The sequence below is a fragment of the Trichomycterus rosablanca genome, chromosome 1 (assembly GCF_030014385.1).
Source record: "Trichomycterus rosablanca isolate fTriRos1 chromosome 1, fTriRos1.hap1, whole genome shotgun sequence".
Lineage (NCBI taxonomy): Eukaryota > Metazoa > Chordata > Actinopteri > Siluriformes > Trichomycteridae > Trichomycterus > Trichomycterus rosablanca.
In genome coordinates, this window is record NC_085988.1 from 77,234,067 (window position 1) to 77,256,159 (window position 22,093).

A 22,093-nucleotide genomic window follows, 5' to 3' on the forward strand; every position below is an offset into this window, starting at 1 on the left:
CGTAGGGTTTATATAGCAGCAGGTAGAATAAGGTGAGAATAAGGTGCAAAAACAATGCAATATTGTGCAAAGATGCAAGTAATATAGTCACTAGTATGAGTTGTCAGAACCCAGGGAACAAGACTGTGTTGATTGTGAATGAGTTTTTGTGTATGTACACCGATCAGCCATAACATTAAAACCACCTCCTTTTTAAAAAAAAAAATGCGATTAACTATATGAAATTCTGAGATTAATCGTGATTACAATTTTTTATCGTTTGACAGCCCTTAGTATATATATATATATATATATATATATATATATATATATATATATATATATATATATATATATATATACGTACATACATACATACATACATACAGTACATACATACATACATACACACACATATATTTGGGCTGGGCGATTTTTACGATTAATTCGGTTAATTCGAATGAACGTTTTCAACCGATGTTAGAAATGTCACAATCGCGATTGTATACATACTTTATATTTTAATTAAAATACCAAAATGTCACGAGGCAGGAACTGAGCAGATGCTCGAGGAATATATATCAAGGAAAGTTTAATATCAAAAAGGCAAAAACAGTGTACAAAACCAGCGAAAACTAATACAGTAAACGGAAGACAAGTGTCATACACGGTAACGGTTAGATTCAGTAATAAGGAGCGCAAACACGATCGGCAAAACGAGACACACGAACAGAAGAGTTTAATTAAGATTGACTGAATCGAACACAGCTGAAATGAATCAAAACTCCGGAGCCGATGAGCAATATCAGTATTGTCTGACCGGGGACATGTGATAATCACGTGACAGTCCGTGGGAGCATGGGAATTGTAGTCTATTTTGTTAGAAGCAGATCTTAAGACCTCCATCCACCCCCCAGTCACAAGAGGACAAAATCAAAGCTGAGTGATTACTTGATGCCCCCCCAGTGTAGATACTGATACAGACTCACTTCAGTGGTGGAAACAGTAAACAGGCTTGTGTTCCTTTTAAGAAACCTGTAAATAACTTATATGCTTTTGCACTTTTCTTAATGTAAGGAGGTTCTGCTGCACATTATTTAAAGTGAGTTGTTTGTGAGTTATTCTTATAAAGCAGGGGTGTTCAACTAAAATGTAAAGAGGTCCAGTTAGAGAAAATTTCTTGAAGCAAAGGTCCGGAATGTTTAACTACAGTATATATACAGTATATATATATAACATATATATTGATATATATTATATAAATAGCCTAGTAGTTGTATCAACATCTGCATGTAATCAATAACTGACTGTAATAACTGATTTTAACGTCGTGTTTTACACTTTGGTTACATTAATGACAGGAACGGTAGTTACTCATTACACAAGACTCATCAGGTCACAAGTTTATATCGAACACAGTCATGGACAATTTAGTGTCTCCAATTCACCTCACTTGCACGTCTTTGTACTGTGGGAGGAAACCGGAGCACCTGGAGTAAACCCATGCGAACACGTGGAGAACATGCAAACTCCACACAGAGAGGACCCGGGCCGCCCCACCTTATCAAACCTTTCTCTATAATAATAAAAATAAATTGTGCTCCAGTGGGAAGTAAGAACAGAAATGAGTCTCTCCATCACGGATTAAATGCTGTATTTTCGCTGTACACGTTTCTTTTTTGGAGAGCGCCATTTGTCTCCTGTCTCACTCGTCTTTTTCTCAACTTTCTCCTGCACAGTCGTCTGTATCTCTCTCTTCGTTTTTTCTACGTTCGCTATCTTTCTTTTTCTTTCCACCGTCTTTCCACATGTAACTCGCCTCTAACTCTCTCATCTGTCTGCACTGTAGAGTCGCAGTGTTTACCGGCTGGAATGCACAGACTTGATTGGCTGAGTGGTGTCACGTGATTGGTCTGTGCGTTTTCTCATCCGCTAAACCGCTACCGTAAAGACTACAAAAGCTGCGCCGGTTAAAATAGAAGCGCTCCGTCAGGTTTCAAATCCTAACTTTCTGTTTTGGCTGTAGGTCCGGGTCCGTATGGGACAGCTTCTGGGTCCGGATCCGGACCGCGGTCCCGCCTGTTAGTGACCTCTGTTGAAAAGGATATAGCTAATTAAGATTTCTATTTTGTTTTAATTATTGTTAATTAATGTTATACAGTTATTGTTATAAAGTTTGAGTTCCTTGAAAGAATAATTATCGGCGGTGCTGTTACTATTTTTGCACTTCTGCAGTCTTTTAAATTAAAATGTAAAAAAAAAAAGAAATTTGAGTCTTTTTCAATTACGTTATAAAAGAACAAAAAAATCGTAATTGAGAATCTGTAATAATTTAAAAATAATCGAGATTTTTTTTTTTTTGGGCAAAATCGTTCAGCCCTAATATATACAGGTGCTGGTCATAAAATTAGAATATCATGAAAAAGTTGATTTATTTCAGTAATTCCATTCAAAAAGTGAAACTTGTATATTATATTCATTCATTACACACAGACTGATATATTTCAAATTAGTGCTGGACAATAATTCGATATTGATATACAGTGTATCACAAAAGTGAGTACACCCCTCATATTTCTGCAGATATTTAAGTATATCTTTTCATGGGACAACACTGACAAAATGACACTCTGACACAATGAAAAGTAGTCTGTGTGCAGCTTATATAACAGTGTAAATTTATTCTTCCCTCAAAATAACTCAATATACAGCCATTAATGTCTAAACCACCGGCAACAAAAGTGAGTACACCCCTTAGTGAAAGTTCCTGAAGTGTCAATATTTTGTGTGGCCACCATTATTTCCCAGAACTGCCTTAACTCTCCTGGGCATGGAGCTTACCAGAGCTTCACAGGTTGCCACTGGAATGCTTTTCCACTCCTCCATGACGACATCACGGAGCTGGTGGATATTCGAGACTTTGCACTCCTCCACCTTCCGCTTGAGGATGCCCCAAAGATGTTCTATTGGGTTTAGGTCTGGAGACATGCTTGGCCAGTCCATCACCTTTACCCTCAGCCTCTTCAATAAAGCAGTGGTCGTCTTAGAGGTGTGTTTGGGGTCATTATCATGCTGGAACACTGCCCTGCGACCCAGTTTCCGGAGGGAGGGGATCATGCTCTGCTTCAGTATTTCACAGTACATATTGGAGTTCATGTGTCCCTCAATGAAATGTAACTCCCCAACACCTGCTGCACTCATGCAGCCCCAGACCATGGCATTCCCACCACCATGCTTGATTGTAGGCATGACACACTTATCTTTGTACTCCTCACCTGATTGCTGCCACACATGCTTGAGACCATCTGAACCAAACAAATTAATCTTGGTCTCAGCACTGACAGGCTGACCCCCCACCTTTTCAATCTCTGCAGCAATGCTGACAGCACTCCTGCGCCTATCTTTCAAAGACAGCAGTTGGATGTGACGCTGAGCACGTGCACTCAGGTTCTTTGGACGACCAACGCGAGGTCTGTTCTGAGTGGACCCTGCTCTTTTAAAACGCTGGATGATCTTGGCCACTGTGCTGCAGCTCAGTTTCAGGGTGTTGGCAATCTTCTTGTAGCCTTGGCCATCTTCATGTAGCGCAACAATTCGTCTTTTAAGATCCTCAGAGAGTTCTTTGCCATGAGGTGCCATGTTGGAACTTTCAGTGACCAGTATGAGAGAGTGTGAGAGCTGTACTACTAAATTGAACACACCTGCTCCCTATGCACACCTGAGACCTAGTAACACTAACAAATCACATGACATTTTGGAGGGAAAATGACAAGCAGTGCTCAATTTGGACATTTAGGGGTGTAGTCTCTTAGGGGTGTACTCACTTTTGTTGCCGGTGGTTTAGACATTAATGGCTGTATATTGAGTCATTTTGAGGGAAGAATAAATTTACACTGTTATATAAGCTGCACACAGACTACTTTTCATTGTGTCAAAGTGTCATTTTGTCAGTGTTGTCCCATGAAAAGATATACTTAAATATCTGCAGAAATGTGAGGGGTGTACTCACTTTTGTGATACACTGTATATCGCGATAGAAAATGTTTCAATAACGGTGATATGATTTTTAAACACATTCGATCGATATGCAACGTCAGTGCGTGATGACATACGGCACAGGCACGAAGCCAGTGCTCAGCGTTACGGCTCTGATTACACTACCTACAACACGGTGGATATTAGCGGCTAAATGAGTTCAACAGCTGTGAGTGAACGAGCATCCACAGCTGAAAAAGAAGCAGTAGAAATAGTTGATAAGAGAGGAAAGACTTCAAGCACAACACCTGATATAGCAAATTCTGCAGCAACTATAAGCCCTTTTGTTCGAAAATGTTTACATACAGATAATAATCAGTCCATGTTGTGGATTAAAGTTGGGACCAGAGGTGGAAAGTAACATTTACAGAGGTGGAATTACATTTACTCGCGTTACTGTAGTTGAGTAGTTTTTTTGTGTACTTGTACTTTTTAAACTAGATTTCACAGCCTGTAATTTTACTTTTACTTAAGTATGTTTTGTATTAAGAATTGTAATTCGCTACATTTTAAATAAGATCCGTAACTGAGTAAAATAATAAACGCTAAAGAAATCGCGTCTGGGAAACTGCTGCAGTGAATTCTGCGACGGGGAGTCGAATCTTTTGTCTCGGTTCCTTTAAAGAGCCGTATATATACATATATATATATATACATAACGACTCCCAGAAGCGCGAATCCTTTATTTCAGTTTAAAGGGCCGTTCAATAGATTTGAATAATTCTACGACACATCACTAGTGGTTATACAGTTGAAAAAAGTTTTATGGGACTAAAATGACACATTACACATCCCTAAATGTTTTAAATGTTGTATCAACATGTTTCTTCTATTATATTTGAATTAAAAACATCTATTGTGAGATTTATATCCACTTGTCCTGTTTGCATTACACAGAAGAGACCCCCCCCCCTGCTGTTAATAAAGTAACTAAGTAACGTTTACTCTGAGTACATTTTAAATGAGTTACTTTTTACTTGAATAGATTTTTAGACTAGTAACTTTACTCGTACTTAAGTAAAAATTCATTAAAGTAATAGTACTTTTACTTGAGTACAATATTTTAGTACTCTTTCCACCTCTGGTTAAGACATATGTTAATATATTATATTATATATTGTCAAAGCTTATGTTTATTTGAGAATGATGTCGTGTTTTTGTCTGTATACAAATGCTGAATACAAGTAAAAGGTAAAAGCTAATTTATTTGTATTATTATTATTATTATTATTAATATTATTATTATTATTATTTCTAAAATATTATGTAGTTGTAAAGGGTGAGATTTCATAGACTTTTGCAGGGTTCAGAGGTTTGCAGGTACAGCCTTTCAATGTTGGTGTTCCTGGCAGTTTTTCTGACATTTGTATTATTCATATCGATATCGGAATTATATCGTATCGACCGAGTTATATCGTGATATAAATTTGAGCCATATCGTCCAGCCCTATTTCAAATGTTTATTTCTTTTAATGTTGATGATTATAACTGACAACTAAAGAAAACCCCAAATTCAGTATCTCAGAAAATTAGAATATTACTTAAGACCAATACAAAAAAAGGATTTTTAGAAATGTTGGCCAACTGAAAAGTATGAACATGAAAAGTATGAGCATGTACAGCACTCAATACTTAGTTGGGGCTCCTTTTGCCTGGATTATTGCAGCAATGCGGTGTGGCATGGAGTCCATCAGTCTGTGGCACTGCTCAGGTGTTATGAGAGCCCAGGTTGCTCTGATAGTGGCCTTCAGCTCTTCTGAATTGTTGGGTCTGGCGTATCGCATCTTCCTCTTCACAATACCCCATACATTTTCTATGGGGTTAAGGTCAGGCAAGTTTGCTGGCCAATTAAGAACAGGGATACCATGGTCCTTAAACCAGGTACTGGTAGCTTTGGCACTGTGTGCAGGTGCCAAGTCCTGTTGGAAAATGAAATCTGCATCTCCATAAAGTTGGTCAGCAGCAGGAAGCATGAAGTGCTCTAAAACTTCCTGGTAGACGGCTGCGATGACCTTGGACCTCAGAAAACACAGTGGACCAGCACCAGCAGATGACATGGCACTCCAAACCATCACTGACTGTGGAAACTTTACACTGGACCTCAAGCAACATGGATTCTGTGCCTCTCCTCTCTTCCTCCAGACTCTGGGACCTTGATTTCCAAAGGTAATGCAAAATGTACTTTCGTCAGAAAACATAACTTTGGACCACTCAGCAGTCCTTTTTGTCTTTAGCCCAGGCGAGACGCTTCTGACGCTGTCTGTTGTTCAAGAGTGCCTTGACACAAGGAATGCGACAGCTGAAACCCATGTCTTGCATACGTCTGTGCGTGGTGGTTCTTGAAGCACTGACTCCAGCTGCAGTCCACTCTTTGTGAATCTCCCCCACATTTTTGAATGGGTTTTGTTTCACAATCCTCTCCAGGGTGCGGTTATCCCTATTGCTTGTACACTTTTTTTCTACCACATATTTTCCTTCCCTTCGCCTCTCTATTAATCTGCTTGGACACAGAGCTCTGTGAACAGCCAGCCTCTTTAGCAATGACCTTTTGTGTCTTGCCCTCCTTGTGCAAGGTGTCAATGGTCGTCTTTTGGACAACTGTCAAGTCAGCAGTCTTCCCCATGATTGTGTAGCCTACAGATCTAGACTGAGAGACCATTTAAAGGCCTTTGCAGGTGTTTTGAGTTAATTAGCTGATTAGAGTGTGGCACCAGGTGTCTTCAATATTGTACCTTGTCACAATATTCTAATTTTCTGAGATACTGAATTTGGGGTTTTCATTAGTTGTCAGTTATAATCATCAACATTAAAAGAAATAAACATTTGAAATATATCAGTCTGTGTGTAATGAATGAATATAATGTACAAGTTTCACTTTTTGAATGGAATTACTGAAATAAATCAACTTTTTTATGATATTCTAATTTTATGACCAGCACCAGTATATACACTACAGCTCAAAAGTTTGGGATCACTGTGAAATTTTCTTGTTTTCAGTGGAAACACACATGAGATTAGGAAATATAGCAAATTAACAGGACATGCAGACATTGTCAGAGTAAGAAATTTTTATTTTAATGGAAATGATGAGGTGATGAGGGAAATGATAACTCTCCCGGATGTGGGGAAAACAGTAAAGGTGGACTCATCAGAGAACAATACATGTTTCACATTGTCCACAGCCCAAGATTTGCGCTCCTTGCACCATTGAAACCGACGTTTGGCATTGGCACGAGTGACCAAAGGTTTGGCTATAGCAGCCCGGCCGTGTATATTGACCCTGTGGAGCTCCCGACGGACAGTTCTGGTGGAAACAGGAGAGTTGAGGTGCACATTTAATTCTGCCGTGATTTGGGCAGCTGTGGTTTTATGTTTTTTGGATACAATCCGGGTTAGCACCCGAACATCCCTTTCAGACAGCTTCCTCTTGCGTCCACAGTTAATCCTGTTGGATGTGGTTTGTCCTTCTTGGTGGTATGCTGACATTACCCTGGATACCGTGGCTCTTGATACATCACAAAGACTTGCTGTCTTGGTAACAGATGCGCCAGCAAGACGTGCACCAACAATTTGTCCTCTTTTGAACTCTGGTATGTCACCCATAATGTTGTGTGCATTGCAATATTTTGAGCAAAACTGTGCTCTTACCCTGCTAATTGAACCTTCACACTCTGCTCTTACTGGTGTAATGTGCAATTAATGAAGATTGGCCACCAGACTGGTCCAATTTAGCCATGAAACCTCCCACACTAAAATGACAGGTGTTTCAGTTATTTTGTCCAACCCCTGTATATACACACCAGTGGCGGCTGCTTGTCTTTGAAAGAGGGGAAGCTCATTGTCGGCTTACATCATAAAATTTGTCAATTTATTTATATATAAATGTATAAATTCTCCCCTTTGTTAGTTTTCAAGAAAATGGCATGAAATGGGTTGCAGTTTGTCTTCCGACAAAATCCGCGATGGTACTGAAGCTCCCAGCGACAGCTGTCAATCAAAACGGGATTCAGCCTTTCGACTGATCCTCCAATCATCTTGCAGAAGCTCAGCGTCCAGACCCGCCCACAGCTCTATTCACCCCCAGAGACGCTCAGCGTCCGGGGACGGGACAAAATCGTGGCATTTATCCAATGACCGGCGAGTTTCGAAGTCCCGCCCATGCAGCCCCATAGAAGCAAAGAGACGCTCAGCGTCTGCGGGTAAATGCATTGACGCTCCGGGAATGTATGAGTTAAGTTAACAAAATTTGTGATAAGTAGCTGATTCTGAATGAACTCGTCTTCAAGATGAACGTGTTGTAACGCATTTGTAGTCAATGAAAGGTTAACACAACTGTACATATTTGACCATTTAATTTTTGACATTTTAGGGGAAGCTGAGCTTCCCTTGCAATCTTAGAGAAATCGTCACTGATATATATATATATATATAAAACCAGGTATTGGTAGTTATGGCACTGTGTGCAGGTGCCAAGTCCTGTTGGAAAATGAAATCTGCATCTCCATAAAGTTGGTCAGCAGCAGGAAGCATGAAGTGCTCTAAAACTTCCTGGTAGACGGCTGCGTTGACCTTGGACCTCAGAAAACACAGTGGACCAGCACCAGCAGATGACATGGCACTCCAAACCATCACTGACTGTGGAAACTTTACACTGGACCTCAAGCAACATGGATTCTGGAATTACTGAAATAAATCAACTTTTTCATGATATTCTAATTTTATGACCAGCACCAGTATAAACACTACAGCTCAAAAGTTTGGGATCACTGTGAAATTTTCTTGTTTTCAGTGGAAACACACATGAGATTAGGAAATATAGCAAATAAACAGGACATGCAGACATTGTCAGAGTAAGACATTTTTATTTTAATGGAAATGATGACTGAATGATTTTGCCTTCATCAAAAAAGCCACCTTTTGCAGCAATTACAGCCTGGCAGACCCTAGGCATTCTAGCTGTCAGTTTTTCGAGGTAATCTGATGTGATTTCACCCCATGCTTCCTGGAGCATCTCCCATAACATGGATTGGCTTGATGCAGTCTTCCTCCGTACCATACAGTCCAGTTGCTCCCACAACAGCTCAATAGGGTTCAGATCTGGAGACTGTGCTGGCCACTCCATTACAGTCAGAATTCTGGCTGACTCCTTATTTTTTAAATATTGCTGACACATTTTGGAGGTGTGTTTGGGGTCATTATCCTGTTGTAGGATGAAATTGGCCCCAATCAAGTGCTGTCCACAGGGTATGGCATGGCGTTGCAAAATCTTGTGGTAGCCACCTTCTTCAAAATCCCTTCCACTCTATATAAATTTCCTATTTTACCACCTCCAAAGCATCCCCAGACCATCACGCTGCCTCCACCATGCTTGACAGATGGCATTAAGCATTGGTCTTGCATCTTTTCATTGTTCCTGCACCTCACAAATGTTTTTCTGTTTGATCCAAAGACCTCAAACTTGGACTCATCTGTCCACAACACCTTCTTCCAATCTTCCAGTGTCCAATGTCTTTTCTCTTTGGCCCATCGCAGTCTTTTCTTTTTATTGGCCAGTGTGAGGTATGGCTTTTTCTTGGTAATTCTGCCATGAAGTCCAGCATCCTTAGGTCACCTCTTCACCATTGATGCTGACACTGGTGTTTGACCGGTTCCATTTAGTGCAGCTGTCAGTTGACAACCTGTGAGTCTTTGTCTCAAACTGCACAGTCTAAGATATTTATCTTCTTGCACAGTTGTGCATCAGGGCCTCCCACTCCTTTTTCTGTCCTTGTTAGAGCCAGTTTGTGCTACTCTCTGAAGGGAGTAGTTAACAGCATGGTAAGATATTTTAAGTTTCTTTGCAATATCTCGCATTGAGTAGCCTTCCTTTCTTAACACGACAATAGACTGACGAGTCTCCAAAGAAAGTTGTTTCTTTCTGGCCATTTTGAGCCTGTAAGCAAGCCAACAACTGCTGATGCTTCAGATACCAAACTAACCTGGAATGTCGTGCTCTCTTTTATGTTCCCTTATTAGTATAAAGTTTTTCAGCTGTGCAACAAAACTGAAAAAGGGTTTCCTAACAATCAATTAGCCTAATAACATTCTTAACTTGGATTGGCAGCCATACCAGGAGATTAAGGCAGAGCACTGAGAATTGCTGATAATAGGACTATATGCAAACTAGGCCTCTATACAAAAATAGGCTTTAATGCAAACATTTTCATTCTTTAAAAATCATCTGATACATTTAAATTAATTATGTAATGGACTAAATTGTTTGTGAATTGCATGAAAATGTGTTTTTCTTTGGAAAAGAGGGAAATTTGCAAGTGATCCCAAACTTTTGAGCGGTAGTATATATATATATATACACACCAGTGGCGGCTGCTTGTCTTTGAAAGAGGGGAAGCTCATTGTCGGCTTACATCATAAAATTTGTCAATTTATTTATATATAAATGTATCAATTCTCCCCTTTGTTAGTTTTCAAGAAAATGGCATGAAATGGGTTGCAGTTTGTCTTCCGACAAAATCCGCGATGGTACTGAAGCTCCCAGCGACAGCTGTCAATCAAAACGGGATTCAGCCTTTCGACTGATCCTCCAATCATCTTGCAGAAGCTCAGCGTCCAGACCCGCCCACAGCTCTATTCACCCCCAGAGACGCTCAGCGTCCGGGGACGGGACAAAATCGTGGCATTTATCCAATGACCGGCGAGTTTCGAAGTCCCGCCCATGCAGCCCCATAGAAGCAAAGAGACGCTCAGCGTCTGCGGGTAAATGCATTGACGCTCCGGGAATGTATGAGTTAAGTTAACAAAATTTGTGATAAGTAGCTGATTCTGAATGAACTCGTCTTCAAGATGAACGTGTTCTAACGCATTTGTAGTCAATGAAAGGTTAACACAACTGTACATATTTGACCATTTAATTTTTGACATTTTAGGGGAAGCTGAGTTTCCCTTGCAATCTTAGAGAAATTGTCACTGATATATATATATATATATATATATATATTGAACAACCACCATGTGCTCTCAGCCTTTCTTTCTTTTCTGCTTTTTTTTTTTCATTTTTCATTTCATTATAATCAACAGTTTTATCCTGGCCAGGATCGCTGCAGGTCCTGTTCGGCCGGAAAGGCTAGGTCACCAGTTCACCACAGGCTTTGGCCAATTCACCGTACCCTATCTTGTCTGATAGCATTATTAGTGGGCTATTACAATATATCGCTGCACCACTGGATTGCCACTCGAATGCCCACTGTTTTCCCATCATATTTTTCAATTCTCTGCAGTTTTGCTCTCTGAACTTTTCCTTCTATGTATGACCGTCACATCGGATTGCAAGTGATCCCTCATTTCTGTGCACTATTCGGTGCAATGTGTAGGTGGCCTCGCTCTACATCTGTAGTCTTCCTTCCATTTATTGGATTGTAAGATTGAAGGTTGAGCTCCACAGAACTGCTTAGTCACACGGAAGACTGTCCTCTGGAGTTTCATCTAGATTGCCCAAGCACCTGAATTGCTTAGCGTACTGCAACCTCAGCAAGGACTCTCTCTCTCTCTCTCTCTCTCTCTCTCTCTCTCTCTCTCTCTCTCGTTCTTCCTCCCTCCCCCTCGCGTTCATCTCACCGGCTCCTGAAGCTGCCGTAGTAGCTTTCTGCTGCTGTCATTGCTATAAATATCCTCGCCCCTCTCCCTCCTTTTCTTTCTGTCGGGACGTAAGGGACAGGACAAGCTAGGATGACACTCCCGGCCTGCAGAGCTCCCCTGCTTCAGCGGTGACCGGGAGCTGCTCAGTTTTTCTTCTGCCTTCGTCCTCTCTCTCTCTCTCTCTCTCTCTCTCTCTCTCTCTCTCTCTGCGGGTTTGTGGGGGCATGGCGGCCGAGGGGAGATGCTCCTGTGTTGCTGGTGGTGCCTGAGGCCGGAGAGGCTGGAGAGAGTGCTGAGTACCGACACCACGCAACCTGATCAATGGGAGCGAGGCGTGCACTGCAACCAGAGGTCTGCTGCAAAGCCATGTGCTCTCTCTCTCGACCCTTGATACGGAAGGACAAAGCTAGTTGTTCAGATTTTGCATTTAATGTTTGGGCTTTGCTTGGGATCAGTTCAGGCTTATGTTATTTTGGTCCTGCTTCAGTAAACTTAGTCAGCCTTTATTTTTTGTAAAGATGCGGCAGATTCTTTCACAATCTGTTCTGATTGTTTGAATTGGTCATGCTGCACACTTCTTATTCTTCTGTTTCTCTCTTTTCTACTGCAGTGTGAAGAACTCTAGCTATAGCGTTTCACCATACCCAGCCTTCAACAACTATGATTACACGGAACAGAGCAGGCAGAGTGAGAAAGCAGGCCTGTGTGGCCTCTCCAACCTGGGCAACACCTGCTTCATGAACTCTGCTACACAGGTAGGACCTGCGTTCAGCTCCTCAATATCTACCAACACTGCTATTTTGGGGAGGTCGTTCATCAATGCATTGTATTTTACACTCATTGAGCCCTTTATTAGGTACACCTACACCTACACCCATCAGCCATAACATTAAAACCACCTCCTGGTTTCTACACACACTGTCCGTTTTATCAGCTTCACTTACCACATAGAAGCACTTTGTAGTTCTACACTTACTGACTGTAGTCCATTTATTTCTCTACATATCTTTTTAACCTGCTTTCACCCTGTTCTTCAATGGTCAGGACCCCCACAGGACTGTTTGAGTTGGTCATCTTCTAGACCTTCATCAGTGGTCAGAGGACGCTGCCCACAGGGAGCTGTTGGCTGGATATTTTTAGTTGGTGGACTTTTTTTTTCAGACCAGCAGTGACAGTGAGGTGTTTAAAAACTCCAGCAGCATTGCTGTGTCTTATCCACTCATACCAGCACAACACAAACTAACACACCACCACCATGTCAGTGTCACTGCAGTGCTGAGAATGATCCATTACCCAAATAATACCTGCTCTGTAGTGGTCCTGTGGGGGTCCTGACCATTGAAGAACAGGGTGAAAGCAGGCTAAAAAAGTATGTAGTAAAACAGATGGACTACAGTCAGTAATTGTAGAACTACAAAGTGCTCCTATATTGTAAGTGGAGCTGATAAAATGCACAGTGAGTGTAGAAACAAGGAGGTGGTCATAATGTTATGTCTGATCAGTGTATATAGTATGTATTTTCTATGGTCCACCTTCCATACAGATGAACTTTGTCGGTATACTGTCACTGACTATAGCCCATCTCTTGCTCTGAACACTATGTCAACTACCTGTACCCTGTTTAACAATAAAATTGGACTCCGTAATACTTCCACTAACCAGAATATGTTTGAACAATGGACCATTTTTAGCACTGAAATAACACTATGGTGGCACTGTGGCTCGGTGGGTAGCACTGTCGCCTCACAGCAGGAAGGTCCTGGGTTCGATCCCCAGGTGGGGCGGTCCGGGTCCTTTCTGTTTGGAGTTTGCATGTTCTCTCCATGTTCACGTGGGTTTCCTCCGGGTGCTCGGGTTTCCTCCCACAGTCCAAAGACATGCAAGTGAGGTAAATCAGAGATACTAAAGTGTCCATGACTGTGTTTGATGTAAACTTGTGAACTGATGAACCTTGTGTAACAAGTAACTACCGTTCCTGTCATGAATGTAACCAAAGTGTAAAACACGACGTTAAAATCCTAATAAACAAACAAACTTTGTAGTATGTGTTTGTCTGAGTGTAGCAGGTGCAGCAGTGTTGCTGGGATTATTTAATGCTGTTTAGGCTTTTTTTGCATTTTTTTCCCAATCTAGTCATATCCAATCACCTGATTGCATTATGCTTTCTCTCTTCTGATGCTGACCTCCACTCCTGACAGAGTAGAGCCGAGACTGACACACGCCCCCTCCGACACGTGTGCAGTAGCCAACTGCATCTTTTCACCTGCACGAGACCAGCTCATATGGGGTTCAGCTTTGTGTACGGAGAGCCACACCCTGATCAACGCATTATCCCTCGATTCTGTGCAGGCGCCATCAATCAGACAGCAGAGGTCATTATTTAATCAGTTATGAGGTTTATCTGGCTTCCCACCCTGTATGTACAATAAGCCGATTATTGTTCATGTAGGCGCCCAGCAAAGCGGGATGGCAGAGTTTCGAACCGACGAGTTTGAAATGTCAGCTCTGGTGTGCTAGCGTGTTTTACCGCTGTACCACCTGAGTGCCCCGTTTAGACTTTATTATTAGGAACACATTACCTGTTATCTCTGGTTGTAGGTGTATAGTTCAAGACCAGAGCTGTTTTCTATTCGTTTAACTCTCTTATATATTTTCTTCCTTTCCCAATATTGACATTAAGGTATTTAAAAATCCCAACAACACCGCTGCACCTGATACACTCACACTATATCATTACCATGTTGGTGTCATTGCATTTATGAGACTGCTCCTCCACCCAAATAACATTTGGTCAGTGTGGGTCCTATAGAAGTTCTTTTCAGCTGATAAATGGGGAACAATGGGGTGACAGGGTATACAAAGCAACAGATAGTCTACAGGCAGTAATTGCATACCCACACAATTCATCATATTGGTAGGTGGCGCTCATAAGCCCTCCATTCCTCTGGGAAGAGAGTCCACAAGATTTTGAAATACCTTTGAAATTTGTGTCCGTTTAGTCAAAAGAGCCTTCGTAAGGTCAGGCGTTGATGTTCAACTACAAGACTTGGCCTACAATTGTTGTTTTGTATCATCCCAAAGGTTTACGTTAATAAGATTAGGGATTTCTGCAGCCCACTGAAGTTCCTCCACACCAAACTCATGAAGTCTTACACGTCACATCCTGTTTGAAATCTTTTGGTTTTGCAGCCTTTCAGACATGTGCAAGTGTTTATTGGTGGTTTCTGTTTGTGAAGGCAGTTAAACACTTGTTTTTTTTTTTTTTTTAGATACAGTGGTACCTTGTAACTCAACGTTTCTTAAACTCAAAATCTTTGAAACTTAACGCCCTTTGTTGAGAATTTGTACCCTTAAACTTAACGTTTACCTTAAACTCCACGTGTTCAGCTTTTTTTTTTTTTTTTTTTTTTTAATCAAATTAACAATGAACAGCTGCTTTGTTCAGCGCTTGGCTTGAGCGGTGCAGTAAGATGTCATCAAAGTGTGAATATGAGACAAATCTGCATTTGTGTGGAATAACTGTCAAATCCACTCTGAAAGCTCCACATGTATCTGTGTTCATGTAGATTTTCTTGATTTCTCGAGGTACTCAGAATCCAGCTCTGGTTGCAGCGTGTCTTTTTACCGCTGCGCCACCTGAGCGGCTCTTATCTGGATTTTCCTCACTGTTTCACTTTTAAACTTGTGTTACAAGTCGGGGTGCTGAGAAATTGTAAGAATCAGCTTTTCAGAGAGAGTCTAAAACGCTTATCGATAAAAAAAAAAAGCTTAACGTAACAACAGAACGATACAGAAACACTAAACCTCTCTTTATTATTACTGCTCATAAGATCTTTCCACAAATGAAACTCCTCGCTTGTTTTAGTACAGTGTTTCAGTGTTTTTTTTATTATATATTTGTTTATTTTCAGTGTATAAGTGTAAAAAACAACTCTTATTTTACATTAGTCTAAAATATATGCACTTCCACGGGACCATGGAACACATTAACAGGTTTTCTAAACATCCTTATGGAAAAAATACCTTGAAATTCAACGCCGCTCCCAGAACCAACTGATGTTGAGTTTCAAGGTACCACTGTATTTTAGTTTGATCAAATATGCAGTGGAATTAATTTACACATTTACAGACATGTGCTTTAATAAATTAAATTGTTGTCTCTAGAACAGCTCACTGCAGAACCAGTGCTAAACACTAGATTTGCTTTTAGCCTTTTTCTATAAAAGCAAAATTCATCTGATTTCTTCATTTAGCGAGAATAGGTACTAATGTAGGTCTCATGAAAAGCAAAATGACCTAAAGCGAGTGTTCAAAAAGCACAGAATACATGTATACCTCTGTCATTTACCCAGGGGTGCCCATATTGTTGCATTCTGTTGTAAAATGATTTTTGTTTGTTACATTGTTGTAACCCAATTATGTTTTAGCAAAAGGATAATTGGGATGTTGTGGTGGTGGTAGGTGGATCCTAACTGGAAGCCTGCTGAGGCTTTGTAGTGGTGTGTTGATGGCCCTCGCAGCAGCTGACATAATTGGACAGTTTGTACTGGGTGTCTGGAGACTTTATTTGCTTGCAGTTTCTCACTATATTTTTTTATGTTCTGCAGTGCTTGAGTAATATTCCTCCCCTCACTGAGTACTTCCTAAAGGACAAGTATCAAGATGAGCTGAATGAGGACAACCCTTTAGGAATGAAAGGAGAGATCGCGAAGGCTTATGCTGAGCTTATCAAACAGCTATGGTCTGGCAAATACAGCTATGTCACCCCAAGACCTTTTAAGGTAAGTGTAGTAGAATATAAATTTTATATGGGTTTAGAGCTTTTTCTTACTGTATTGTACTCACTGGTTTCCCAGGTTAAACTGGTTGGCCAGTTTTTCTTTACACCTCAGTTTTAAGTAAATCAACAGCAAAATAGCAGTGGGACCTGGTTATCTGTATGTACTCACTGGTTATCCTTGGTTAAACTGGTTGGCCATGCAAGAGAGGTGAATTGGAGATACTAAATTGTCCAAGACTGTTCGATACAACCTTGTGAACTGATAACCCTTGTGTAATGAGTAACTACCGTTCCTGTCATGAATGTAACCAAAAGTGTAAAACATGACGTTAAAATCCTAATAAACAAACAAACAAACAAGTCAAGTTCTGTAGTCACTGGATTTTTTTAATAATAATAATTTTTTTTTTACCATTTTACAATCAAGGGCAGATTTCTCTTTGTCAAGACAACATTTAGTAATTCTAATTTTAAACAGTAAGAAATTCAAAACATGATCTGATAGTTTGCTCGACTATAAATACTTGGACTTGCAGGATTGTTTTCTTTGCTAAAAAAAAGTTAAGCTGCTCCTCCAACACACCCCTTTGCATTCTGTTTTGTCTGTTCAGACCCAAGTGGGCCGATTTGCCCCTCAGTTCTCAGGCTATCAGCAGCAGGACTCCCATGAGTTGTTGGCTTTCCTGCTGGACGGCCTGCATGAGGATCTGAACCGCATTAGGAAAAAGCCTTACATCCAGCTCAAAGATGCAGACGGAAGGCCAGACAAGGTACCGTAACATCTGTCTCCTTACAATTTTTCTTTTGATGCATGCCATTAGATGCAATTACTTGATGTCATCAAAGCTAAATGAGAATTTAGAAAAATGACTGAACTGTTAAGCACTGATGAGCCAAAATATTCGGACCCTTTCCCCAAAAAACTGCCTGGCAATTCCTAATTTGTAATTATAACTGCATGGTCACTGATATATTAAGACTGAATTTAGGTACATGTAGTTCCTCACTGTGCCCATGCTAATTTCTTTTACACGATCAAGTGCACTGGACATTCAAGCAATAAGAGAAGGATGGCTGGGCATGTGGGTATTGTTTATTGATGTGGGAAATGGCACTAGGATGCCAGTTTGATCCACTTTGGAACATACAGAAGCCGAAGGACCTTCTGGTAATGTCCTGGTACCAGCTAAAACAGCGTTCCTTCAGATGTCTTGTGGAGTCCTTGTCTCAGCAAATCAGAGCTCGTTTGACAGCATGTTGGATGGGTGGTCCCAGTGTTTTGGCTCATCAGTACACATGCATAAACAGACTTGGCTAGCCTGTATTAGGTTCTGTGATAAGCACATTTGTATGTAAGGTTAGTCTACTACTCTGCAACTCTGTATAAAATGCAAACATACGTAGGTTTCCACGTTCCAAAAGTAATAACTGTTTTTAGGTTTAAATACTTTCATTAAGATAAAGTTCATACTAAATCCAAGTGCTAAATTTTCAGGTAGTAGCTGAAGAGGCTTGGGAGAATCACATCAAGAGAAACAACTCCATCATTGTAGACATTTTTCACGGCCTTTTCAAGTCCACCCTGGTGTGTCCTGTCTGCTCGAAGGTCTCTGTGACCTTCGACCCTTTCTGCTACTTAACACTGCCTCTCCCAATGAAGAAGGAACGAACACTGGAGGTGTACCTGGTGCGACTAGACCCCCTAACAAAACCCATGCAGGTAGATAAATGCAGTGCACACATTACTCAAAACCTTCACAGCTGTAAGTCTGAACACACTTCTGATATGTAGGTTTACTGGGGATTACAGACTGTCACTTGAACAACACTTTAGGGCAACAATTCAGGGCCCTTCTAAATTCATGGGAAAATGTGCTTTTATGTGTAATTCCATGGATCTTGTTATTCAAAAATCACAGATTTCAGTGATTGTTAAAGAAAAGTGCCACATTTCACAGTAGTCATTTAATAGACTACAGAGAGATGATCACATGTGTAGAGAAGCACACTTTTTCATTTATTATGGAATCCCCCAAAGGGACAAAATGCTCTTAATACGTAAACACACATCAAACATTGTCAGCACGCTACACCACAGAAAAGTCTCTTACATTAACTTAATTACAGTATGATTGCCACGACCGCCTCATATTGCATATTGTGCCTCATATTTCATATGCTACGCGAATGAAAAATGTTATCATAAAAAATGGTAAAACCCAAACCTTAAATTTTGAATTTCACAACAAATAGTTTAGGTTTAGGTAGGGCCTCAGTTATAGCCACTGTACCTTGAGTTTTGGCTCAAACTTGACTTTTTTGTTCTCAGCTCGGAAAGGTTTTGAGATCCATTCGGATTTAAGTCACACAGACCAGCAGACTGTGAGTGTCTGTCCAGAGTGAACTGAAGGTTAAAGTCCAATCACCCTCGTTATGCTTTTTATTTGTTAAAATTGTATGTTTTGTAATATGTTTATTTAATCTGTTTTTAATTAACCCAGTTATTTTCTAGGCCATATGTGAAAAATAAATGATCCTGTTAAATCTGGTTTCTTTCAAGTTTTCTTTTTGTAATATTTAGGGAGTTTTCACTTACCACTGTTGCTCTCAGCTTGCTCATTAGGGGTTTTTGTTCCCTTGTTTTATTCTTTTAATTTTCATCAACTGCATTATTCTGGTCTCGGCAGGTCCGGTCTACCAGGGAACACTGGGTACAAAGCAGGAATACCCTGGACAGAGTGCTTGAGTTTCCCCAGACATAGCCAATTATGTCTGTGTATAGACACCCGATAGCACAGCTGAGATCTGGGTCCGGGATCCAATCACTTCTTCTGTTCCTAGAATCTGTAAAGTTGTTTTGAGACGATGTCCTCTGTAAAAAAAGCACTATACAGTACAAGTAAATTAGAAATGAATTGGATTACCTGCAGACTAGCACTTGACGGTGCAGGTTCAGGCAAAGTTACACTATAATTTCTAAAAATCCTTTATGGGCTTTTTTTTTAAAAATACAGAACATTTGACCAGACTGGCTGATAGAAAAATTTATCTGACTTAAGGTTTGTGTTTGTGTTCCAGTATAAGCTGACGGTGCCTAAAGTCGGCAGCATCTCAGACCTCTGTGCCTCTCTTTTGGCCCTGTCTGGAGTATCTGCAGATAAGGTAAACAATCGGATGCTCTGCTCAGACTCTTTTTGGTAAATAAAATGTTGCTAAAAATAACTGCAGGTGATTTTGTTGTGTCTGAGTAGATGATTGTCACGGATATCTACAACCACCGGTTCCACAGAATTTTTGCCTCTAATGAGAACCTGAGCAGTATAATGGAAAGGGATGACATCTATGTGTAAGCATTTTTTTATTTATTTGTGTGTTTCTGACATTTTAACAGCATAAAAGTATTAAATCAAGGTTAATAACTAATGAAAAAACTTTGTTAAATTGTGCATCATCACAACCAATCTGTGCTTTATTAATTAAAAAGCAGTGTGATTGTGAACGTGGCAGTTCTGATGAACAGTACGTACAGTAAACAGAACTAAGTCAGCTTTTATGTTATTCAAGTGGATTAACAAAGCAGCCATATGCCACTGTGGTTTGAAGGAATCTAAATCACACTGGCTGTGAACATTCATGATTGGCTCTATAATAGAAATACTAGTAATCCACGGTTATGGCAGGATCAAAAGAGTGTACATAACTAAAAACGTATCATTTAAATAGATTATTAGATATAATTAAGGACTCGAGTGGTGCCACTGTGAATTGCACTAGTTCACTACCGCTAGGATCCGAGGTTCAAATCCCCAGTGTTGCTATTGGCCAGTCTGGTGCTTACATACAGACATGATTGGCTGTGTCTGAGAGCGAGAGGGATGGCCCAGGTCCCATGATGGATTGTGTTCTGTCCAGGGTGTATTACTGCCTTGCGCCCAGTGATTCTGTCTCAAGTGTGACCAGATAAAGCGATAGAAAAACATTAAAATGAAATAGAAATTGTATTATTGGTTAAATGTATGGCTAAAATGAAAACCGCTTTTGTACTGGCTGTGCCATTGTTTCCTCTGTAGTGAGGCCAATTACCTTTCTGCTGCGCTACCTTGAGTGTCACCCAGTGTCCACATTTGCTTCTTTGATGCTTGGTTTTTACCACTTAAATCCAGCATTACAAAAAATATGGCATATCGACTAGTGATGTGGCTCAGTGGGTAGCACTGTCGCCTCACAGCAAGAAGGTCCTGGGTTCGATCCCCAGGCGGGGCGGTCCGGGTCCTTTCTGTGCGGAGTTTGCATGTTCTCCCCGTGTCTGCGTGGGTTTTTTCCAGGAGTGCCGGTTTCCTCCCACAGTCCAAAAACATGCAGTCAAGTTAATTGGAGACACTGAATTGCCCTGTAGGTAAATGGGTGTGTGTAGGTAAATGGGTGTGTGTTTGTCTGCCCTGCGATGGACTGGCGCCCCATTTAGGGTGTTACTGTGTGCCTTGCGCCCATTGAAAAGCTGGGATAGGCTCCAGCTGGGATTTTATCCTCTCACAGCTCCACATGATGACACTGCAGAGCGTTTTTGTCTAAACTAAAATCTATTTCATACAAAACTGCATGTGAATAAACCGTCAATACTGTCAGTATCGTCAGCAGTGTTTATTATTTTGAACTGAGCAATCAGTGGCACAGTCAGCATGTATATAATGCGACAGGCTCAAAGGCACGGGGGGGCGGCGCGGTGGCTCAGTGGGTAGCACTGTCGCCTCACAGCAAGAAGGTCCTGGGTTCGATCCCCAGGTGGGGTGGTCCGGGTCCTTATTGTGTGGAGTTTGCATGTTCTCTCCGGGTGCTCCGGTTTCCTCCCACAGTCCAAAGACATGCAAGAGAGGTGAATTGGAGATACAAAATTGCCCATGGCTGTGTTCGACATAACCTTGTGAACTGATGAACCTTGTGTAGCGAGTACCTACCGTTTCTGTCATAAATGTAGAAAAAGTGTAAAACATGACGTTAAACAAACAAAGGCACGGGTGAGCGGCATTGTGCGGCCAGCCTGCTGCTGAACAAACTGCAAAACAATTATCGTGTTGCTCAAGATGTAATGCACCAACATTACTAAATTACCCATATTAGAATGAGATGTATAGAAAGACCAAAATTTGACCTTTTTTTTTTTAATTGGGTCTCTGATTCTTTATTTCAGGTTTGAGGTTGGAATAAACCGGTCAAAGGACACAGAGCATGTAGTGATCCCTGTCCACCTCAGAGAAAAATACAAGCAGTCTGGTTACAACCACAGCAGTACACCGCTTTTCGGCTTGCCGTTTCTCGTCACAGTCCCGCGCACTCTGAGCGAGGAGAAGTTTTACAACCTGCTGCTCCTCCGCCTGAGGTACGGCTCCCTTCTTTTCACTCCAGAATTTATTTGAACAGGTTAATTTGTGTAAGTCAAATGCTTTTGGACATGAAAAGAGATGGGTGTTGTTTTTGTTTGCTCTGTGTTGCAGTCGTTTTGTGCGCTCAGCACCAGATGAGGAGGATTGCGACGAGACGCACTCAGGCAAACATCACGCCATCAATGGCAACGCCACCAATGGTATACTGGAGGAGGGCTCGCCCAGTAAGCATGCGGTTTGAATGCATCCTTTAATCTAAGGTTCTTTTGTTCGCAAAAAGCAT

The 22,093-nt window shown here is 41.0% G+C and overlaps 1 protein-coding gene across 4 annotated transcripts in view; it reads left to right on the top strand.

Annotated features, from left to right (window-relative positions):
* The window catches only part of LOC134324865 (ubiquitin carboxyl-terminal hydrolase 15-like), a 55,442-nt gene that overhangs the window by 26,023 nt on the left and 7,326 nt on the right, over positions 1-22,093 (top strand). For 3 of the 4 annotated variants that reach the window (XM_063006748.1, XM_063006763.1, XM_063006771.1), the window contains 8 exons: positions 12,260-12,404; positions 16,257-16,430; positions 17,041-17,199; positions 17,925-18,149; positions 19,508-19,591; positions 19,681-19,775; positions 21,618-21,806; positions 21,922-22,034. In XM_063006748.1, coding sequence (XP_062862818.1) covers positions 12,260-12,404; positions 16,257-16,430; positions 17,041-17,199; positions 17,925-18,149; positions 19,508-19,591; positions 19,681-19,775; positions 21,618-21,806; positions 21,922-22,034 — 1,184 coding nt within the window. The remainder of the gene's footprint in view (positions 1-12,259; positions 12,405-16,256; positions 16,431-17,040; positions 17,200-17,924; positions 18,150-19,507; positions 19,592-19,680; positions 19,776-21,617; positions 21,807-21,921; positions 22,035-22,093) is intronic. The other variant, XM_063006756.1, reaches the window with a different exon arrangement.